The sequence below is a fragment of the Chinchilla lanigera genome, unplaced genomic scaffold, assembly GCF_000276665.1.
Source record: "Chinchilla lanigera isolate Chin_1 unplaced genomic scaffold, ChiLan1.0 scaffold00082, whole genome shotgun sequence".
Lineage (NCBI taxonomy): Eukaryota > Metazoa > Chordata > Mammalia > Rodentia > Chinchillidae > Chinchilla > Chinchilla lanigera.
This window is the reverse complement of record NW_004955483.1, coordinates 8,420,501-8,441,102: the sequence shown is the minus strand read 5'-3', so window position 1 is coordinate 8,441,102 and position 20,602 is coordinate 8,420,501. Positions and strand designations below refer to the sequence as shown.

Below are 20,602 nucleotides of genomic sequence, written 5' to 3'. Positions count from 1 at the left end.
TAAGTTCTTCAGTAATTCTTTCAACTCTGAACAAGCAAACAGGAAAAACACAAACCTGTCTCCATTTCTCTAGCTAAGTTAGAATTCATAATGATTCACTTATTTCCTATTACTGCGATGTCCCTGGCAGACAGCATATGGTTATGGTATCACCATTAATATTCAACTGCAATGTTTTCATGAAATATTACTGTCTATCCTTTAAAGAAACCTCCCTTTAAATGACTATACTTATTTCTACATTAAAAAAAAAAATGACAAAAGAACTTTTTATTCTACATCAAGGTCTAAGAAAGACTGTCTCATTCTGAGAGCTTTCGGTATCTACATTAGTCAATCTTTAAAAGTACTATAAAGAGCAAAAAGTTTCTAATGAAATCCATAGGAAAAAAAAGAGTATACACTAGACTGGTTAACACAGCAGTTAACCTATCCTAAGTAAACCAAAGATCCAGCCACAAGAAAGTCACTTAAACCTCAAGATGGTTTTAAAATATTATGAGGAAATATTCACTCTGAACCATTGCAAATACTAAAACTATGTTTACCTGTCGTACAGAATAAATTATAATGTTCTACTCAAGTAAGGAGCAAAATTATTCCATATAGGTATAAATGTACCTGGTTTCTCAGATGTACAGGCCACACACTGGTTGTCTTCGGCATTGTTAGAAACACAGCATACTGGGCATTCCCATGACCCCACAGGCCTTTTGAATTTATCTCCAAATACTAAGGGACCAGAGGTAACAGTGCAGTTAGAAGATGAAGCAGTTGCAGTTACAGCACTTTCGGAAACCACTGTCAACGTCAGGGGTCGCTTCACACCAGTTCCAGGTTTTGGGGTTTCACAGGCCACACATTTCACTGCTTCTGGTTTATTTTGCACTAAACAGGTATCACAATCCCAAGATCCTATTGCTGGTTTAAACTTGTCTCCAAAGCCTGTTCCTGATGCAGAAAGAGCTGCTTTGCCACTTTTGCTTGGTGTCCCAGTTCCAGTCTGTTTAGCAGTTTCTCCTGGTTTTGTCGCTTGACAGGCTATGCACTTACTGTCTGTAACTTTGTTCTGGAGCAGACAGGTGTCACACTGCCAGGAGGATCCAGCCTTTACACTTTCCCCAAACCCAACTCCACTAGTAGAAAAGGTACTTATTGCTGGTCTTGTATAAACTTCAGGGCTTGTGGTAGTAGGCTGAGCAGCAACAGAGTCTACCTTTGGTGAGGTGAAACCTAGGGTGGTGTGGGGATGAGAGGGAGAAAGAAGGGTTTTTCTAATCAAGGCATTAACTGCAATTACTGAAAGAAAACATATTTACCTTACTGTAGGGTTATACAATCCAAGACAGACAACGTCTAAGCTGTTTTTCACCCATAAAATCATATTAAAAGTGTAACTAGTAAGACATAGTTAAAATTCTACAAAGGATGTATGTGTCACCTTCTCCCTCTCAGAATCTGTAGTTGGATGCTCTCATCTGAACTAACTTCCTGATACATACTATTGTCACTCACACTTTACTATACTGTGCTTTCCGGTAACACAGTCAAAGCCTTTCTTCCACGCCTGTCTTCTTTCAGGTGTTCACTGATCTATCATCATTCAATGTTTTCAAATCATCATACAGTGCTTCAGAAGCCACTGAACTTCAGTGAAACAAACTGAGCTGAAGAGGAATTATTATTTGACAGATGGCCCTCCAAAGTACAACAGGGTGGTAAAAATTGTTTTTAACTACATTAAACTAGCCGGGCATGGTGGCACACGCATGTAATCCCAGAATCGGGAGGCAGAGGCAAGAGGATCGTTGCAAGTGCAAGACCAGCCTGGGCTACAAAATGAGCTTAAGGCCAGTTTGAACTGCATAGTGAGACCCTGTCTCAAAAAAACCCTAAATAAATAAATAAATAAATAAATAAATACACTAAACTCACATAAGCTTTAAAATTATATTCTTCAATGACAAATCCCAACAAAGAGTAACCAAACCTTCTGTAAAGATCAAAATGATTTAAAGACCCAGTCTATCCTTGTGGAGCTACTCAAATGTATGTTTATACAAAGTTCCCAAGCAGTAACTCAAACACAATGGTCTTAAATAGCAACCCAAAATAATCTCAAATGCCTTTCACACTCTAAGTGTATGTATTTTCTGACAAAATGAAGATGTATTTAAATAATTAAGGGACTCACATCGAACAGGGTGGCTATAGGAAGGGATTTTTTTTTTTAAACCCATGGCCTTCGCACTGAGTTATATCCTCAGCTCTTTTTTTTTAAAAATATAGGGTCTCACTGGGTTACTCAGTTACATAGGCTGGACTTGAACTTGCAATCTTCCTGGCTCAGCCTCCCAGAGTGCAATGACTGCAGGCATATGCCACAAAGCCAACCTAGGATGACGGGGAATCTCTGTGCTGCCCAAATTGCTGTCACTCAGTTAATTCACTGAAGCTACACTTTATTCATGGAAATGACTTTTTAATCCTTTACCTGGGACACACTAACTCATTTTACACATACCAACACTATCTGTTTATCCAGCCTTAGGTATTAAAGGAAAAGTATAGATGGTTGTGATAGGTTTTCTAACAGTACCAAGAAGTAACCTAGCCTAGAGTTACTTTTAGGATAAGGGCAAAAAGATTCCATATACTCCAGTTACTCCCAGGGGACAACCATGTGTAATTTGGCAAAATTTTAAGTGATCATCTCAGGCATTATAGACTTCTTTTCCTTCCATTTTGTCACGTTTTCCTAATTTGGTCAAGCATAATAAATAGTACAACATAGTAGTACAAATCTCAGCTATTTGAGAAGATCACATAAGAGAATCCAAAGATGGAGGCCAGCCTAGGCAACTGAAGTTACACCTCATCTGGAAGAATAAAAAGGGCTAGGAGCAGAAGTGCCACCTGTAATCGCAGCACTCAGGAGGTGGAGGCAGGAGGATCACTGAGAGTTTGAGGCCAGCCTACGCTATCTAATGAGTTCAAGGCCAGCCTAGACTGCATAGTGAGGCCCTGTCTCAAAAAACAACAACAGCAAAAAAGAACAAGAAGGACTGAGGATGCAACTCAGTGGTAGAGAGCATCTGGGTTGAATTCCCAAGTACTAGAAAAAAAGTTAAAAACAAACAAGACTAAATATGCCAATGGTGGCCCTAACTCACTAAATATATGTGTACAATAAAACTACACACATGATGCATGGTTAACTCTAGTATAGGATTTCTGGAATTACTATAAATCTATAATACTGCCTGAATTATTTCATTCCTTAGGTAGTATACACAATTTAAAAAAAAAAAAAAAAAAAAGCTCACCCAAATGGCCTCATGCTCCTAAAATCTTATTGTAGAAGACAACCTTTAAAAAAGCAGCCAACCTTAATATAAAAACATATCCCATTATGCACGCACATATCTGCTGGGTAAATCTAAATCCTTTTGAACGTACCTGGTTACATTACAAAACAATTATGTATTCTTGTACTACATATCACAAAACTGCAGAGATCATCTCCAATTTCAAACCAAAATTTTATTCTTCAGAACGTCTATTCAACCCCTTCAAATTATTATCTACTTCACCCTCATCTGATCATTAAAACATTTAAATACATGTACTGAATTATAATACTGTACCTCATAAAATAAGTACAAGTATTGTCAACTACAAAAATAAACTTCTCCCCTCTTTCTCTCTCTATGTTATAATTAAGCAAACTTGTCCTCATTCCATCATGTATCAAACAAAGAAAAAAGCGAGAAGGCAGCTCAATGTGCTCATCATAGACATGACTGGGTTCTGTGAGGGTCATTTCCTCTTTTGAACATTGGCCCATCTGCATCTACAGATAATTCATTTTCCTCTCCTCCTAGACTTTCTTCTTAGATTTCAGAATTAGTTCAGAGTCCCTGAATTCCAAAGGAATGAGTAAAGGCTTCTAAGATATTTCCCATAAAATAATTAGATTTGACTACATTTATATCAAAAAGTCAACTTCCTATAAAACTAGTCATAACTTTTTTAAGGCTAAATTATAACACAATTAACAGTAAAACGAGGTCATGACCTTGTAATTAAGACTTCTGATTATTTCAAGGGCAGCCATTATCTTACCAGGGCTTTTCAGAACATCTAGAACACTTCCTTCTTTCAGGACTTTTGCAGGTTTTAAAACACTCTCATAATCTTCATTTTGCTTCTTACAGTTTGTACTGTTCACTGCACTGCTGTCTTGAGCTGTAATTTTTAAAGTTATAAAAGATATTATGCTAAGAAAAAGCACTGGGCTTAAATTAAATGTCTGCAAAAAATCTTCCACACCAACTCTTTTAGATCAATTTCTAAAACTTAGGAAAAAGTCACTATAATTTACTGAACAAAAGATTTAAAGAACAGAGTTAATTTACCATTACAATAAGAAGGTAGGGGCCAGAGATATAGCTCAGCAGCACAGTGCCTGCCTGGCAAGTGTGATGGCGTGAGTTTGATTCCCCATACTAAAAAAAGAAGGTAAAAATACTATACATTCCCTCACCAACCACCATGGTTGCAAAAAAGCGAGAAATATAAACTGTAAGCTAATGAATTCACTGGAAGAAAATAAGCAACACGGGAAAATATGTCACCATTTTATAATAAAAATTTTATAATCAAATTAAATTGCTTTTACTTTTTATAATCAAAGTGGAGTAACAATGAATTTGAGGTAAATTTTTAGGATTATCTCAAAGTGCACTCATGTAGACAGAAAAAGGAGAAAACCTCCTGCCACAAAGTAAATTAATCATGATATCCTTATTTGCAATCAGATTTTTTAAATGAGAAGTGCTGAGAAGCAGAGGTGTAAAAATGACCCCACACAACTCTATACACCTATAAATGCACCCATAATCACCTCCTTAAAAGGACAAGAGTAAGCCAGGCATGGTGGTGCACGCCTGTAATCCCACCACTTGAGAGGCTGAGGCAGAAGGATCATTGCAAGTTCGAGACCAGCCTGGGCTGCAAAGTGAGCTCAAGGCCTGAACTGCATAGCAAGACTCTGTCTCAAAAAAGACAAAAAAAAAAAACCAAAAAAACAAAAAACCAGTAATTCTTTGAAATATAACTCAATACAAAGTTGCTAAACAAATGGTTACTCATTGTATTACCACTGCTAAAGCATTACTAAAAATTAATGCTTTTCCTCAAAACAAGTCATGAAACTGTTTAAGGTCTATTCCTCTTTAATCCACAGTGATAGTAAAAACAACTTCACATTACTTGCTACTTTCTACTATATAAAGCTGTTCATCCAATAGTAATAAAAAATATAGAACCTGCAAATATCAGTCAAATTCATATTTTACATCATTTACAGAATCTGTTCTCTCATCTTCCAGATAATCCAAAGCCAAACCCTCTCTAGTTTCTATGTCCTGGCTCATTTTTTGAACATATATTTTAAGAAAGGACAATCTACCTCTCAAAATTCTAAAACTCTGACATTTTAAAGACATAGTACTTCTGTTTGGGCATGGTGGCACATGCCTATAATCCTATCTACTCAAGAGGCTGACACAGGAAAGTCGTAAATTCGAGGTCAGCTGGGGCAATATAGAAACAGCCCATCTAAAATACAAAAAAAAGAGAAAAGAAGAGGACAAAGATGGGGAAGGAAGGAAAGGGGAGGGGAAGAGAAGGGAAAAAGAAAACCCTAACGCTTCTGAGGCAGTGGTGGCAAAACCTATGGCATGTGTGCTGCAGTGGCTGTTTCACCACTAAAAGCTATAAATGGTTTGCCATCACTGCGACAGGAGAACAGCCCTCAAATGATGTGGCTATAACACATTCTATTCCTATCTATACCCTCTGTACACTTCTGTCACAATTCCCCAATATGATCACACTTGCATATAAAACTCAGTAAGGGGTGGGGATATAGCTCAGTGGCACAAGCACCTGCCTGGCAAGTGTAAGGTCCTGAGTTTGATCCCCGGTACCACAAAAATAAATAAATAAATAAAACTCAGTAAGTTCTTACTACATCCAGAATAAAATCCAATTCTTTAGCACAGTATTCAAGAACTTTTAGGATTCAAAGCCACTTTTCCCATCTAATGACAAATCATCTACAATTAACAAAGTATGTCATGCTTTTGTTCTTGTTCCTGTGCCCTTGCACTTGGTCTTTATTTCTTCAGTAAAATGCCCTTAACTCAAACTTTGTGACCTAAGTAACTTAGTCCAAATGCTTTTTCCACTTCCCAAACAATGAAAACTACCACAACAATATGTTTTAATTTTCTGATTACTCATTTGTTTCTCTAAATGTCAATTCTTTCTTCCTTTTGAGACAGAGTCTCGCTATGTAGTGCACGCTATGCAGCCCAAGCTGTTATTGAACTCAAGAGCAGTCCTCCTGCCTCAGCCTCCCTCCCAAGTGCTGGGATTACAGGTATGTGCCACCACACCTGGCTATTAAATGTCAGTTTCTTCAGTCTATATTATCTGCATATATAAGCATATCTTACAAATAAAAGTGTGAATTAAACAGTGACGTTAGAGATAAGATCTATCACAATTAAAATACACAGGAGGAGGCACCAAGATGGCAGAGTGGTGAGCAGCAGAGAAAGCCTGAATGTTGCCATCCAGATGCTGGAATACAGCAGCATGAGGAAGACAAGAGGGAGGGAAGAAGGGACCCAGGAAGGGTCTGAGGTGTGAACTGAAGCTCATGGAGTGTGAAGGGAGAAACTTCAACAAAGGAGGTAGTTGGTGGCACCTTCTCCAAGACAAGACTCATTGCCTGAGAGGAGAAGTTGCAGATACAAAGTGACGGCTGGCAACCCCAAAGACCTCCATGAAGAGATGCAGCAGAAAGGAGCAGTGGATGTGAAGGACAGCACTACCTGGCAGTGACTGCAGAGGGCTCTGTCCTCCCATGCGAGAGAATAACTGGCTGGGAGACATCTTAGAGAGGGGCCAGCTGAGCTCAAAACACAGCTGGGCTCCAGCCCACAGAACGCGTGCTGACAGCTGCAGGCTGAATGAGTCTGGTCTTGGCCAGAAGGTGCAGGCTCACTGAGATTGTACACTACACCACCAAAAAGCTACTGCTAGCTTGCTGGGATGGATCAGCACAATTCAGGACTCTGTCTCCCCATGTTGTGTACAAGTGGCAGGAGAAAAAACCTGCAAGTGGAAATTCTTTTGCCTTTCTCTCTTTTTTCTTGTTACAGTTTTTTCTGTTGTTGTTAAGTTGTTCCTTGTTTCTCTCTCCTTCAGTTTGATCTTGCTTTTATGAGCACAGATGTGGTTTCTAGTTTCTTTGTGGTTGTGGTTCTGTCCTGTTCTTTCTAACTCTTCCTTCTCTCTTTTCCTCCAGGGTTCTGTACCAATTTCCCAAAATTAGTATGATCCCCCTTTGTCCGTTTCACTTACTTCTAAATCTCTTCCTCTTCTTCCTATTTTTTGCTTAAGCCTTTCAAATTTTGACCCCTGAGGGTACAACTGACATATAAAGGACTTCCACACTATATATAGTTTTCTGGTCTGTTTTAGATTTTGTTACATAACTACAAATCTACTTCATTCAGTTAAACATGGAAAATTAATGATTTATCTCAGTTTGCCATTTTCTAGGCTCTAATTGTTGCTACTGTTAGCACTGATGTTACCACTTTAGCCAAAAGTGATGTAACTGTTCTAAACAGCTATTCTTCCTGGTATTCCAAGACTGAGATTGACTAAAGGTCATAACTCTCTCATAATACCAAAAAACCAGGGGTTGGCCCAAACAGCCAGCAACTCCTTATCCCCAAAATAAATTGAAGACATCGGATCTTGCAACAGGCTCAAAATCCAAAATCCAGCTACTCCTGGAAGATGCCTGTGTAGCCTGGAAAATATACCTGGAGAAGCAGTCATTTCCTAAGGGTTCTAAATACTAGTAATAAAACAACCCACCACAGGCAATTCACAAGTATCACCCCAGGGAATAAACTACCACTGCACCCAACTATATAAAACAAATATTAATGGACATGGAAAATGAAATAAGCATTAATACAACTCTACTGGGGGATTTCAATACCCCACTGACACAAAAAGATCAACTAAACAAAAAAAATCAACAATGAAATAAAAAACTGAACCAAACTTTTGCACAAAGGGACCTAGCAGATGTCTACAGCGTTCCACTCCACAACATCAGAATACGTATTATTCTAAGCTGCACACCAAGGGGCTGAGGATTTAGCTAGCAGCACAGCACCTGCCCGGCAAGCGCAAGGTCATGAGTTTGATTCCTGGTACAAAAAAAAAAAAAAAAAAACTAAGCTGCACACCAGATGTTCTCCATAACAGACCACATACTAGCCCATACAACAAGCTTAAGTAAATGCAAAGGAATTGAAATTATCCCACGCATATGATCAGACCACAGTGCAATGAAATTGGAAATCAATGGCAAAAGAAACCAAGCAAGTTCATAAACACGTGGAAATTAAATCGCACCCTCCTGAACAACCAATGGGTCACAGACTGAAATTAAAGAAGTTAGACAGTTTCCACAATTAAATGATAACAAAAAAATATACCGGAACTTATGGAACACAATGAAAGCAGTCCTAAGAAGGAAATGTACAGCCATGAATACCCATATCAGGAAAATAAGAGCAAACACAAATAAACAACTTAATGTTGAACTTCAAACCTCTAGAAAAAGAAGAGCAGACTAAGCCATAAGTTTATTTGAGGCAAGAAATTATAAAGATCAGAGCAGAAATTAACACACTGAAGACTAAAAAAAAAAAAAAATACAAAGAATCAATGAATCAAAGAGTTGGTTTTTTGCAAGATTAAATAAAACCGACAAACTCTTAGCCAATCTTACCCAAAAAAAAAAGGGAAAGAAAAGACTTAAATCCATGCAGTTAGGAATGAAAAGGGCAGCCAAGGATACAGCTCAGAGCAAAATCACCTCCCTAGGACTGAAAAGGGTGAAGTCACAACAGACCCTGCAGAAATCCAGAAGATCATCTACACCTACTTCAAAAACTTGCATTCTACTGAGATGGAAAATGCAGGAGAAAAGGACAGAATGATTTCTAGTACATATGAATTACCAAAGCTGAATCTAGATATACAAATCCTAAATCAACCAGTACCAATCAATGAAATCAAAGATGTAATTAAAACCTACCAACAAAGAAAATCCCAGGCCCTGATGGATTCACTGCTAATTCTACAAGACATTTAGAGAAGATGTAACACCATTACTTCTCAAACTCTTTAATGAAGTTGAAGGGGAAGCAATACTCCCAAATTCATTCCTGGAAGCAAGCATTACACTGCTACCAAAACTGGAGAAGGACTCAACTAAGAAAGAGAACTACAGGCCAAAAGCTATTGTCAAATCAACCAGTAACAAATGCTGGAGGGGGTGTAAGGAAAAAGGAACCCTTTTCCACTGTTGGTATGAGTGTAGACTGGTACAACTACTGTGGAAATCAGTGTGAAGATTCCTTAAAGGTCCCATTTGACCTAGCTATCCCCCTTCTGGGTAACTGCCCACAAGAATTAAAAACATCATACCACAGCAATATATCTGCACCCATGTTTATAGCAGCACAATTTGTAATAGCTAGATATTGGAAACAAATCAAATGTGTGAAAATGTTTACTTACCTGAACTACTTATAATTGGTTCTGAAGTACTATTAGAGCCAGAAATTTCAGTTTTTGCAACAGGCATACTAAATGTAAATCTCATCTGTAAAGAGCAAAGAACATCAATTTGCTTTTTTAAATACAATGTAGTCTAATACAAGTAAAAAAAATTATTAAATTTCACCTATTTTAAAATAATACTCAGTTTTTCATGTTACAATTTCTAAAACTGGAACTCACAGGCTGGTTGCTAAGGTGTGCACCTATAGTTCCAGCACCTGGGTGTTAAAGCAATAGGATCACATAAGCCCAAGAGTTTCAGACCAGCTTGAGTAACACAGTAAGATGGTACCTCAAAAAAAGGGACTTGAGCCAGGCATGGTGGCACACACCTGTAATACCAGCACTTGGGAGGCTGAGGCAGGAGGATTGCTACAAGTTCAAGGCCAGCCTAGGCTAGGCTAGATAGTGAGTTCAAACCAGCCTGAACTACATACCCTATCTTAAAAAACAAAACAAAAAATTAAAATTAAAATTAAGAAAGTTGAGGGGAAAAGGGATAGATACAGCTCAATGACAGAGCACTTGCGTAGCATACATGAAGCTCAGATTCAATATCCAGCACTACAATTTAAGAAAAAAAATTATATATTAAAATTGGGATTCTTATATTAAATGGCATGCCATAGTGTCACAGTATTTTTAATTTCTTAAATATTTTCACCTCTCAGAACCGTACATAAAATGATGGTTGTACTCCAAATGACCATTTCTCAGTTTCAGAATGCTATGTTCTAACAGAAGTATGAGATTTTGGGGACACCTGATGGCAAGGTAATTATATTTAACCTACTAACACCTAGTTGTGACAGAAAATTAGTACAAAGTTAAAAAGAAAGGCAACGTATTAAAATGGTTCTTGTGCCAAATTTGGGACAACCCGAACATTAAACTTTATTCTTACCCAAAATGTTTTTTGACCATTAAGAAACAAATACACACTGTATAATAACCCAGATTCAAGATGATTCAAGGGACATATTAATAACTACATGCAGTGTGATTAATTGATTAGGCAGGTCTTTAAGTATTTTAATGGATCTAAGACTAATAGAAAAAAAAACAGCAATTAAAGGACATCTGGGGATGACAGGGAAATCTAAATATGGACTACATTATTACTATAGCATGTTAAATTTCTCTTGAGTATAACTGTACCCAAGATGGCAAAAGAATATCCCTCTTCTTAGAGAGCACATGGAGAAGCATTAAGTCAGTGATAGCAAATTTTTTAGAGCTTTCAATGATAACAAACAGCAAGCTGGCTGCAGCACACATGCCATAGGTTAACCACCACTGTATTAAGTGAATCAGGGGTCTTTAAGTCAATCAGGGGACTGCACTTCAACTGTCAAACAGTACAGGAGAAAATGTGTACACACACACAATACGAAGAATATGCGATTGGTCATTTAAGTTTTCTGTACCCTGAATATTTAAGTTGGAAATACGAATTGTTTCTTACAACCAACAGCATCATAAATTGCATAATAATACAACATCGCCTTGAAATCAATAAACATGAAATACTCTGTGCTTGCTACTTACAGATGAGGGAGAGAGTACAACTGCCTCAGTAGATATTACAATTGGAGATGAAAATCTAAACACAGGACTGCCAGGGTTGCTTGGAGAGGTCATTTGTACCTGTTTTATTCCCATCATTAAGTAATGACAAAAAAAAGTTATTTAGAAAACAAATGGACAACATAAACAGACCTTTAGAAAATTATTTCAAAGAACTTAAAAGCATTCTTGTTCCTTTTATATTTAAAAGTCATTTTTAACTTATGGCCACAATAATAACTGATCATAAAATTTGGCTACCTTTTGGAAGAAGAATATGCACAACCTTAGAAGTGGACATTTAGCTGAAGGAGAAAAATGTCTCAAGAGCAGATTCAAGATGTTAATCGTACCTAAAAAGTAAAACCTTGTACCAATTCCTACCAAAACAAAGTGTCTTACTGCAAATATTGTTTGGAAACTTGCAGGCATCTTCTTCTGATGTACTGCACGAAGGCTAAAGAATATTTTCACAATAATGTGTATAAGACAGTTGTGTATTTTTAAAGAGTAAAACAAGTTTTCACGTCTCTCCCTACTATGAATTATTAATGACTGCTTCTGAAAAATACTAGATTTTCTAAAAGAAAGAACATGAACAAAAACCACTTCATTTATACAATGGTTCAATACCTTGTTTGTTACTGATTGAGAAGAACTGGAGGATGATGGACAGGAAGCTGTGATCTCAGGGGAACTAAAATTGAAGGTAGGCAGTGAAGAACTGGAGATTGGTAGAGATATTTTCGGTAATACTGGCATGTCCATTTCCTAAAACACAACATGATTTATAATGATATTTTCTACTTTTCATGTCATTCTTTTAAGGTAGAACTGATGAAGTTATAGGCAAATTTAGACTGGGAAAAAGGTAGTAGCACCATACAATATTAATAATACTGACTTTTAAATTAAAAAAGAAAACCTGAGCCCAGCTGTGCCACCAACTGCCATGTACTTGAGAACTTAACTCCTCTTAGCACCAATTTTCTAATTGGTACAAATGAGACAAGAAAATGTTTCTCTACACTAGTGGTATTACTACAAAATATGAGAGTTACATAGTATATGGTCTTGGCATACGAAACAATCACCTAACAACCATCAGAACCCGTGAGTGGTGAAACACATTGGTTTTTAACCCACTAGACCAAAAACATCCCAAGTCTCCAGTAACTCAATAAGAAAAACAGTTCTACTTCAGCTGGTGTTATAGTAGCTTATATACAACCAATGTTCTGATTGATAATTACAATCTCTTGGGAAAGGTGTATTTTAAAAAACTGTAAAAACTGGAGAGCAACCAAAGGCAAGGAGAAACTAGATGGCAAAGGACATGTGGAAGAAAGGAAAAGCACCTACTGAGCTTACTGATCTCTTCATGAGTTAGTAGCACTGTACCAGTGCAAGTTTTTCTAAGAGAAAACTGTAAACCTGTTAAAGAATCACAGAAGGAACCTGGAGTGACCACAGCAACCAGTAAATGATGCAAACATAAAGAGCCACAGAACAGGTGCCCCGAAGTCTGTGAGGGACCAAATCTCCCTTGGACCAGCAAATTATACAGATGTCAGCAGACACACCAACCAATCAAATCAAACTACAGTTTCAACTGCTGCCTACCACAGACAGAGTTCAGATAAATTCACAATCAACTAAAACAATCACAAGCCTTCAAACAGATGCAATTAGTTGTACACAGACCACACCTCAATAAAGTTGATCACAAAAACGGTGAAAGTATTTTCATTTTTCATTTTTTTCCAGATAAAATTAAGAACCTGCTGTCATAAAGCCTGCTTTACAAGTTCTTTGGGCTGAAGTGAAACAATACCAAAAAGAAACACAGATTTCATAAAGAAATGGGGAATATGTGAGTAAACATAAAACACCTCTCAATTTCTTTAATACACAAAACTATAAGAATCAAAAATATACACTGTGGATTTGCAGCCTGTTTGGGTGTAGTACAAATGACGATCAGTACAGCATAAAATGCCAAGGAAGAGGAACAGAAAAAACTAACTATACTGTTGCAAGATTTTTAAACTTTACACCAAGTGGCACAATATTAACACCGCAATATGGAAAAAGGTATCATCAAGAGGAACATTAACAAATGTGAACAGATAGAACTTAAAAGCAGACAAATAAAGTGGAATATGAGCCAGACACAGCAGTGCACACCTGTAATCCTAGCACTTGGGAGGCTGAGACAGGAGGAGGATCACCCTAAGTTCAAGGCCTGCCTGGGTTACATAGTGAGTTCAAGGCCAGTGTGAACTACATAAATGTATCAAAATAAAAATAAGAAAATAAAATGGAACTCAACTAAACATTGACACCAAAAATGAATTTTTCAAAAGGAGCTAGAGAAAAAAACAAATGGAAAAATAGAAAACAAAGAAAAAATGGTAAGATCTTAATCTAACAATAGCAATAATTATGTTAAGTATATTAACTATAAATGGGTTAAAGCATTCCACTTAAATGACAAGACTCAACTATATACTGTGTACCTAAGACTTACTTTAAATATGAAGACATGCTAAAAGTAAATGGATGCAAAAAAGATTCGCCCTACAGATAGTAAGTGCAAGATTTACTCTAAAAATAGCACAACAGCTGTACTAATACCCAAGTAGATTTCAAGGCAAAGCATATTTCTGAAGATTTTTAAAGGATATATAATATTAAAAGGACAAATCATTAAACAGTCATACAATAAATGTAAGGTTAATGTTCTACTGATGGCCTCAAGCTACATGAAGTAATAATTGATATAATTAAGGAAAGAAAGATAAATCCAACAAATAAAAGTTAACAATTTTAATCATTGCTCAGTAATTTAATAGACTAACCATACCACCTCCTCAAAAAATGACTGAATAAAAACAAAGATTTAAGAAATCCTAACAGTTATCTTACTGACAGAGAATTACCCACAAGCAAATATAAGAAATCTATTCAAGATTATCAAACAGAACATATGCTGGGCTATCCTGAAAAGTCAATATATTTCAGAGTATGAAATCTTGATTTCAATCTTTTGCTAACTATAAAGTTAAATTAAAAATTGGGCCAGGGATACAGCTCAGTGCCACAAGCACCTGCCTGGCAAGCTCAAGGTCCTGCGTTCGATTCCTAGTACCAAAAAAAAAAAAAAAGAAGAAAATTAACAACCACCAGTCAAATATTTAGAAGTTAAACAAACCTTTAACCCATGGGTTAAATACAAAATAAAACAGAATAAATTAGAAAAAACATAAACCATCTAAATTAAACAAAAGACAGTATTTTGCAGCCTGAGGCCAAGCAGTGTTTCTTAGAATACAAAGAATAGTAAAAGTAATAAGGGGAAAAAGATGAACTCTGACAAAATTTGCAACAACTACTGATCAAAAGATACTGTTAATAGGGAAGCCATAATGAGAGAAAATATTTAAACATGTACTTGACAAAAGTTCTTGCATCCAGAATTTATTTTTATTGAATAAATTTGATAAAATTGTCACTTTTATATTTCCTATTATATTATCTTATAAAAGATTAAGGAAAAATGCAATTTTTGGTCAGTCTATATTTAAATAATTGAACTGATAAGTAGTTAATACTATAAAAGAAATGAACATTTAAAATATACTCTACAAAAAATATTCATACCAGCTTTATTCAAAACAGGGAGAAATAAACAAATACATACTAAATAATTATATATATGTGAAATTCCAGAAAAAGCAAAATCAGTATATAGAAAAAATGAGAACAGTGATTACCTCTACGGTTAGAGATAATTGGAATGTACTGGGAAGGAACATAAATACTTTGAGATGACGGAAACATTCAATATTCTAGCACGGGTGTGAGTTACACAGGTATAACTATTTGTCGAATGCATGAAATGGTAAATCCAGAAATTTTTATTTCAGTATATGTAAGTTTTTGCTAAATTAAAAAACTAAGATTTAACACTGCTATATGCTTAAAGTATTTGGGGGTAAAGTGCATTGTTTTCAATTTGCTTTAAAATGTTAAAAAAAAAAAAAAAAGAGCTGAACAGATGGTTATTTGACAAAACAAATATAACTAATCCAAAGTGCTATGTACTGTATCACTGCACAATTATGTCAACATTTTTAATGCCTGAAACATCATAATCAATTTGGGATGAGAAAGGCAGACAATCTTAAGAAGCATCTGGTCATATATACAAGGAAATTTCGTCCCTCTCCAACTTCTACCCTTATCTTCTTGCCTTAAGAACCAGTGAAATATCACCTGTATAACCTATTATCTCACACTAATTCATTAAGCCACAAACTTGACCACACCGATTCTTTTTATTACTGACCTTGAACCAATCCTGTAATTGGATTCTTATCCCCACAAGTTTTGATTTAAAGAGAATCTAAGTGGGTCCAACTAATCTAGGAGGAAAGAAGCCAAAAATTCTACCTAGATGTTTATAGACAGCTCAAGTTCAACACACAAATCAAACATTTGATGACTTACTACATATTATCTTTGTCATACCTTTACATGAGTTATCTCACATGAGACAGATGTGATATACTGGTGCATAGGAAGAAAATGCGGCAAAGTTAGACACATGGCCTAACACGCGGTAATTAAGTGGTGGATATCCCACAGACACAGTTCAGTGCATTTGTTCTTTGGCCAGATTATAGATAAGGAAACTGAAGAGGTGCAAAGAGATGAAACTGGCCAGTCACCCACCTATTAAGCAGTCAGCATGCATATGACAATAGCAATCAAGTTTCTCCAAACTCAGGCTCAAAATACTCTGCTCATTTCTACTGTACTAATGAGCTTTTTAATTATTTAAAAAAAAAAAAAATGACATCACTGTCCAGGTAAAATGCCTTTTAGTAAGTTTACTGACTATAATTCTCATAAACTTGGAATCTAAGGTAAGGTAAAAGCTAAAATACACTTACCATCACACATTACAACACAGGCCATTTTAAGTATAGATATTTATTAACTTGACTGCTTAGTGAAACAAAATACAGCAATTTCTGTTAAGTAGTAACTGTATTTGAAAACAATATAATTTACATTCTATCAAAAATAAACATCCCATTTGACCTTTCCTGAAGGCCCATTAAAATATCCAAAAGAAGTTCTCAATATTTTACCAAAAATTTTTACTAACTATAACTCAACTAAGATACTAGTGGTCAGAACGTACTTGATCTGTGAACAAAAAAATCCACTGCGTTCAAATTAACAGTATGTGGGCATAGCGGGCAAGTATCCCATTGGTACAGTACCTCTTTCCTCAGAAATGTGGAGGCTATAATCCACTGTGGAAAAAAATTGAGGAAGAAAAGGGTTGGGTGAGAGGCATCCTGGGATGCAAAAGTGACAGTTGGCAGTTGGCCAGAATAGAGAGGGGTCCAGGTGAAGGAGGGTGTGATAGACAATGGGGGGGGGGGCCTCATAAAGTTCTTCCGAGGTAATACACTACATAAGAACAAAAGTAAATTAATAAAATCCCCCCCAAATCCCAATACAGCGACGTCACACTATATAGCTATCTGAATGACAGCTAAAATTAAGTGATAAAAATCAACCTGAGCCTCACAAGATTTTTAAAAAAACTGAAACCAAAGGAAAATGAGCAAATCTACATAACGTGTATCTACCAAATATCAATGTTTTCATTATACAAGGATAACTTTTACAAAAGGTAGGGTTACAGACATCAGAGAAAATTTTTAAAAACCTTATCAAAAAGTAAGTATGCTATATTAATCAAAAACCAAATTTTTTATATATACATGTGACTGTAAACCTATGGCACATGTATACAGCCAGCTATCTGTTACCAAAAGCTCTAAAACGTTCAGCATCACTATAAACAAACTGACTATAGTATCACAAACTGACTTCAGTATTTCTTCGGGGACAAGGTTAATGAGAAAATATTACACATGCACAGAAGAAAAGGTGCTTAAATAGTCACCTTAGCATGTACTGGGAATCAAACCGAGGGCTGAACACATGCTAGGCAAGCATTCTGCCACTGTATCTATGAGCTATGTATTTCCAGTCCAGGCAACCTATTTCTTAAATGCAATTAACTGTCTATATTAAAAGCTTTAATAACAAAATTGCTACAAAAGTATAAAATTATATGAGCAACAGCATCAAGACTGAAACTGTCTTTCAAGATGGTAGAATACATGAAAACATTCCCTCCCTTCAGAATACTCCAGGAGCAGAGCAACAAGCAAAACCTAAGGGAAAGAGATGGGCCCCAGGCCAGTAAGTGGGCCGAAAGCCTCAAAATAACCTCAAACATCGTGGCAAGGGGCTGGGGATTTATCTCAGTGGCAAAGCGCCTGCCTGGCAGGCACAAGGTCATGAGTTCAATTCCTAGTACCAGAAGAAAAGACAAAAAAAAAAACAAAAAAAAAACCATCGTGGCAATGCAGACTGTGTGGCACAAAAAAGAAACTGCCAGGAAGTCATGATCCTGCTAAACCAGACACAAACTACTGCTAATTTGTAAATGGAAAGATAAAAAGGGAAAAGAAAGACCCTCCCTTTTCAAATACCCACAAAAGAAAATACCAACAGACATGAAGAAAACACTAGGACATAAAAAAATTTCCATCAAAATATGAATTCATAGTCAACAGAAGAGATTTAGCGAGCTAAATAAAACTTAAAAAGAAAAAAAAAACTGAAGTGATTCTAACTTGGCTCAAGTCATTTATAAAAAAGAATGAAATGGCTACCAGTGTGGTGACGCATGCCTATAATGCCAGCACTTAGAAGGCTGAGGCAGGAGGATCGCTGTGATTTTGAGGCCAGCCTGGGCTACAAAGTGAATTCAAAGGCCAGCCTGAACTGCATAGTGATCCCCTATCTCAAAATGGCCAAAAAAAAGTAGATCTACCTGTTGTCATTCCCTGTAACCTACTTATTCCATCCGTAGGTAAATATCCTAGAGAAAATACTGCAGAAGAAAGAAGAAACGGTGCTTAAAGAGTCACCTTAGCATGTATTAAGAATCAAGCCAGACACACTCTGATGGTAGAATGGATTAACTGTAGTAAGTTTTCATGCTGGATAAATCCACAGCAATTAAATTATAACCTACAGTTATCTTTCAGAACATAAATCGCAAAACAAGACAAAATGTAGAAAGGACAGAAACTGTATCTGACAGCATCAGCCATTTAAAGGTGCAGCAACAAAACCATACGGTAATATCCCAAGGATAAAATAATTCAAAGGCAAATTTTATTTGAAGCATGATGATGTTTTGTTTTTGTTGTTAATTAATGATACTCAGGAAATTTAAAGTTCTCTACTGGTTTAGGCTTTTCACATACACTTTGAAGAGTCTGTTTCAACAGTAGACCAATTCTTACTCTAGGTCTCCCTAAAGCCCACCCACCCAGCTCTCCCCTTTAACAACCACATACTGAAGCTTTTATAAACCTCAAGAGTATTAAAGATAGAACCCTACCTCCTCCTCCTGAGGTTTAGAAGCAACAAAGCGTGTTCTCTCTCGTCTCATCTTGCCGCCTCCACCACCTACTCCAGAAGATAAACCATTGGCTGCAGGAATACTGAAATTTGGGTATGAAAAGCCACTAGCAAATAAAAAGAAAATCAAAACAAATCGGTATATTATTTTGGTCCATAACTTAACTAAATACCTAAACAGTAGAATTGCTAATAAGAAACTATTCAGCTGAATGTAATTTGTAAAACTGACAAATATGCATGAAGTGTCTACTTTTTACTTTTATTTCCCAAAAGGTTTTTGTAACTCAAACATGGACTTTACAAATTAAATACAAACAAATTTAGCTATTTGTAAAATGACATTACCTTTCTTGTTCTCTACTTTGTCTGAGTGTCATACTTTTCTCATAGCCAGTCTAGAAGAAAAAATAATGATTTTTAATACCATCCTTCCTATACACTTTGGTATCTAGAATCAGGAATTTGATTTTATACTGAAATTTATACTGTAGGCCCTGCCTTATGAATGGTAACCAAAAGCTACAGTGTGATTACATATACAAAATAATATCAGTGATAGGTTGATAGTATCACTGATGGGACAGGCTGAGGCAAGAATTCAAGGTAAACTAGAACTACATAGGCAAGATCCTGTCTCAAAAACAAAAGAAACAAAGAGAGAAATGGGATTGCAGAAAACAGGATTTTTTTTCTTTCTTTCAGAACAACTGGCAATATCTAAATAAAATCTATAGGTAAGTGTTACACCAACAGTAAATGTCTGGGTTCAATCGTCGTCAGGCAGTATGTAAGAGGATCCCTGCCAGGTGTGGTGGCTCATGCCTGTAATCCTAGCACTCGGGAAGCTGAGGCAGGAGGATCCTTGTGAGTTCTAGGCCAGCCTGGGCTACAAAGTGAGCTCAAGGCCAGCCTGAACTACATAATGAAACCCTGTCTCAAAAAGACAAAACAAAAAAGAAGATTCCTTATGTGTAGGATAGAGAAAAAGATTAAGGGCTGAGGATATAGCTCAGAATTCCCTGATTTGATCCCAGTACGGGGAAGAAAAAAAAAAACCAACACAAAAATTTAACTTTTTTAACTTTTTAGTTAAAAAGTGTAGAGAAATGTAAGAAAAGAATATGACAAAATGTGAATGACTAGTGAATCTAGACAAAGGAGTAATGGGTAATCACTGCACTATTCTTTAAATTGTTTTGCAAACTTAGAAAACATTTTAGTTAAATGACACAGAAAACAAACCCATAATGTGGGACATTTTAAGGCAACTCGTCTTCTCTCTTCAAAAACTAATGTGCCCACAATTCTCATCATAGGCATAAATCCAAGAAAAATGAAAAAGTTATGTCAACAAGAGAAAAAAATAACAAAAAAGACCATTTGTACATAAGTGTTCATAGCAACATTATTAGTATTCACTACAGCCAAAAAGCGAGAATAACCTAGGTATCTCTAAACTAACAGATAAAATCTGATATATATATATATATATATATATATATATATATATATATCCCATACAATAAAATCATGCTCAGCCAGTGGGGGGCAGGGGAGTGAAAAACTGATACATGGTAAAATATGGATGAACTTGAAAATACGATCCTATTGAATTATTAAAGAACAAGAGACTTTTAGGGAGATGACAGCAAAGTGATGACAATATTCTAAACTTGTGGTGCTAACTGAATTAACTAACATGGACGAACTAAAACTACATAACTATAATCTTTAGGTGAATTATGTTTTATGCGAATGACCTCAAAAAAAAAAAAAAAATAGT

General features: G+C 36.2%; 1 protein-coding gene across 6 annotated transcripts in view; it reads right to left on the bottom strand.

Annotated features, from left to right (window-relative positions):
• Positions 1-20,602, bottom strand: part of Nup153 (nucleoporin 153kDa) — a 79,766-nt gene that overhangs the window by 15,916 nt on the left and 43,248 nt on the right. For all 6 annotated transcript variants that reach the window (XM_005403401.2, XM_005403403.1, XM_013503820.1 and 3 more), the window contains 7 exons: positions 19,165-19,214; positions 18,797-18,923; positions 11,926-12,063; positions 11,275-11,373; positions 9,685-9,769; positions 4,126-4,248; positions 622-1,233 (listed from right to left, as the gene is read on the bottom strand). In XM_005403401.2, coding sequence (XP_005403458.1) covers positions 622-1,233; positions 4,126-4,248; positions 9,685-9,769; positions 11,275-11,373; positions 11,926-12,063; positions 18,797-18,923; positions 19,165-19,214 — 1,234 coding nt within the window. The remainder of the gene's footprint in view (positions 1-621; positions 1,234-4,125; positions 4,249-9,684; positions 9,770-11,274; positions 11,374-11,925; positions 12,064-18,796; positions 18,924-19,164; positions 19,215-20,602) is intronic.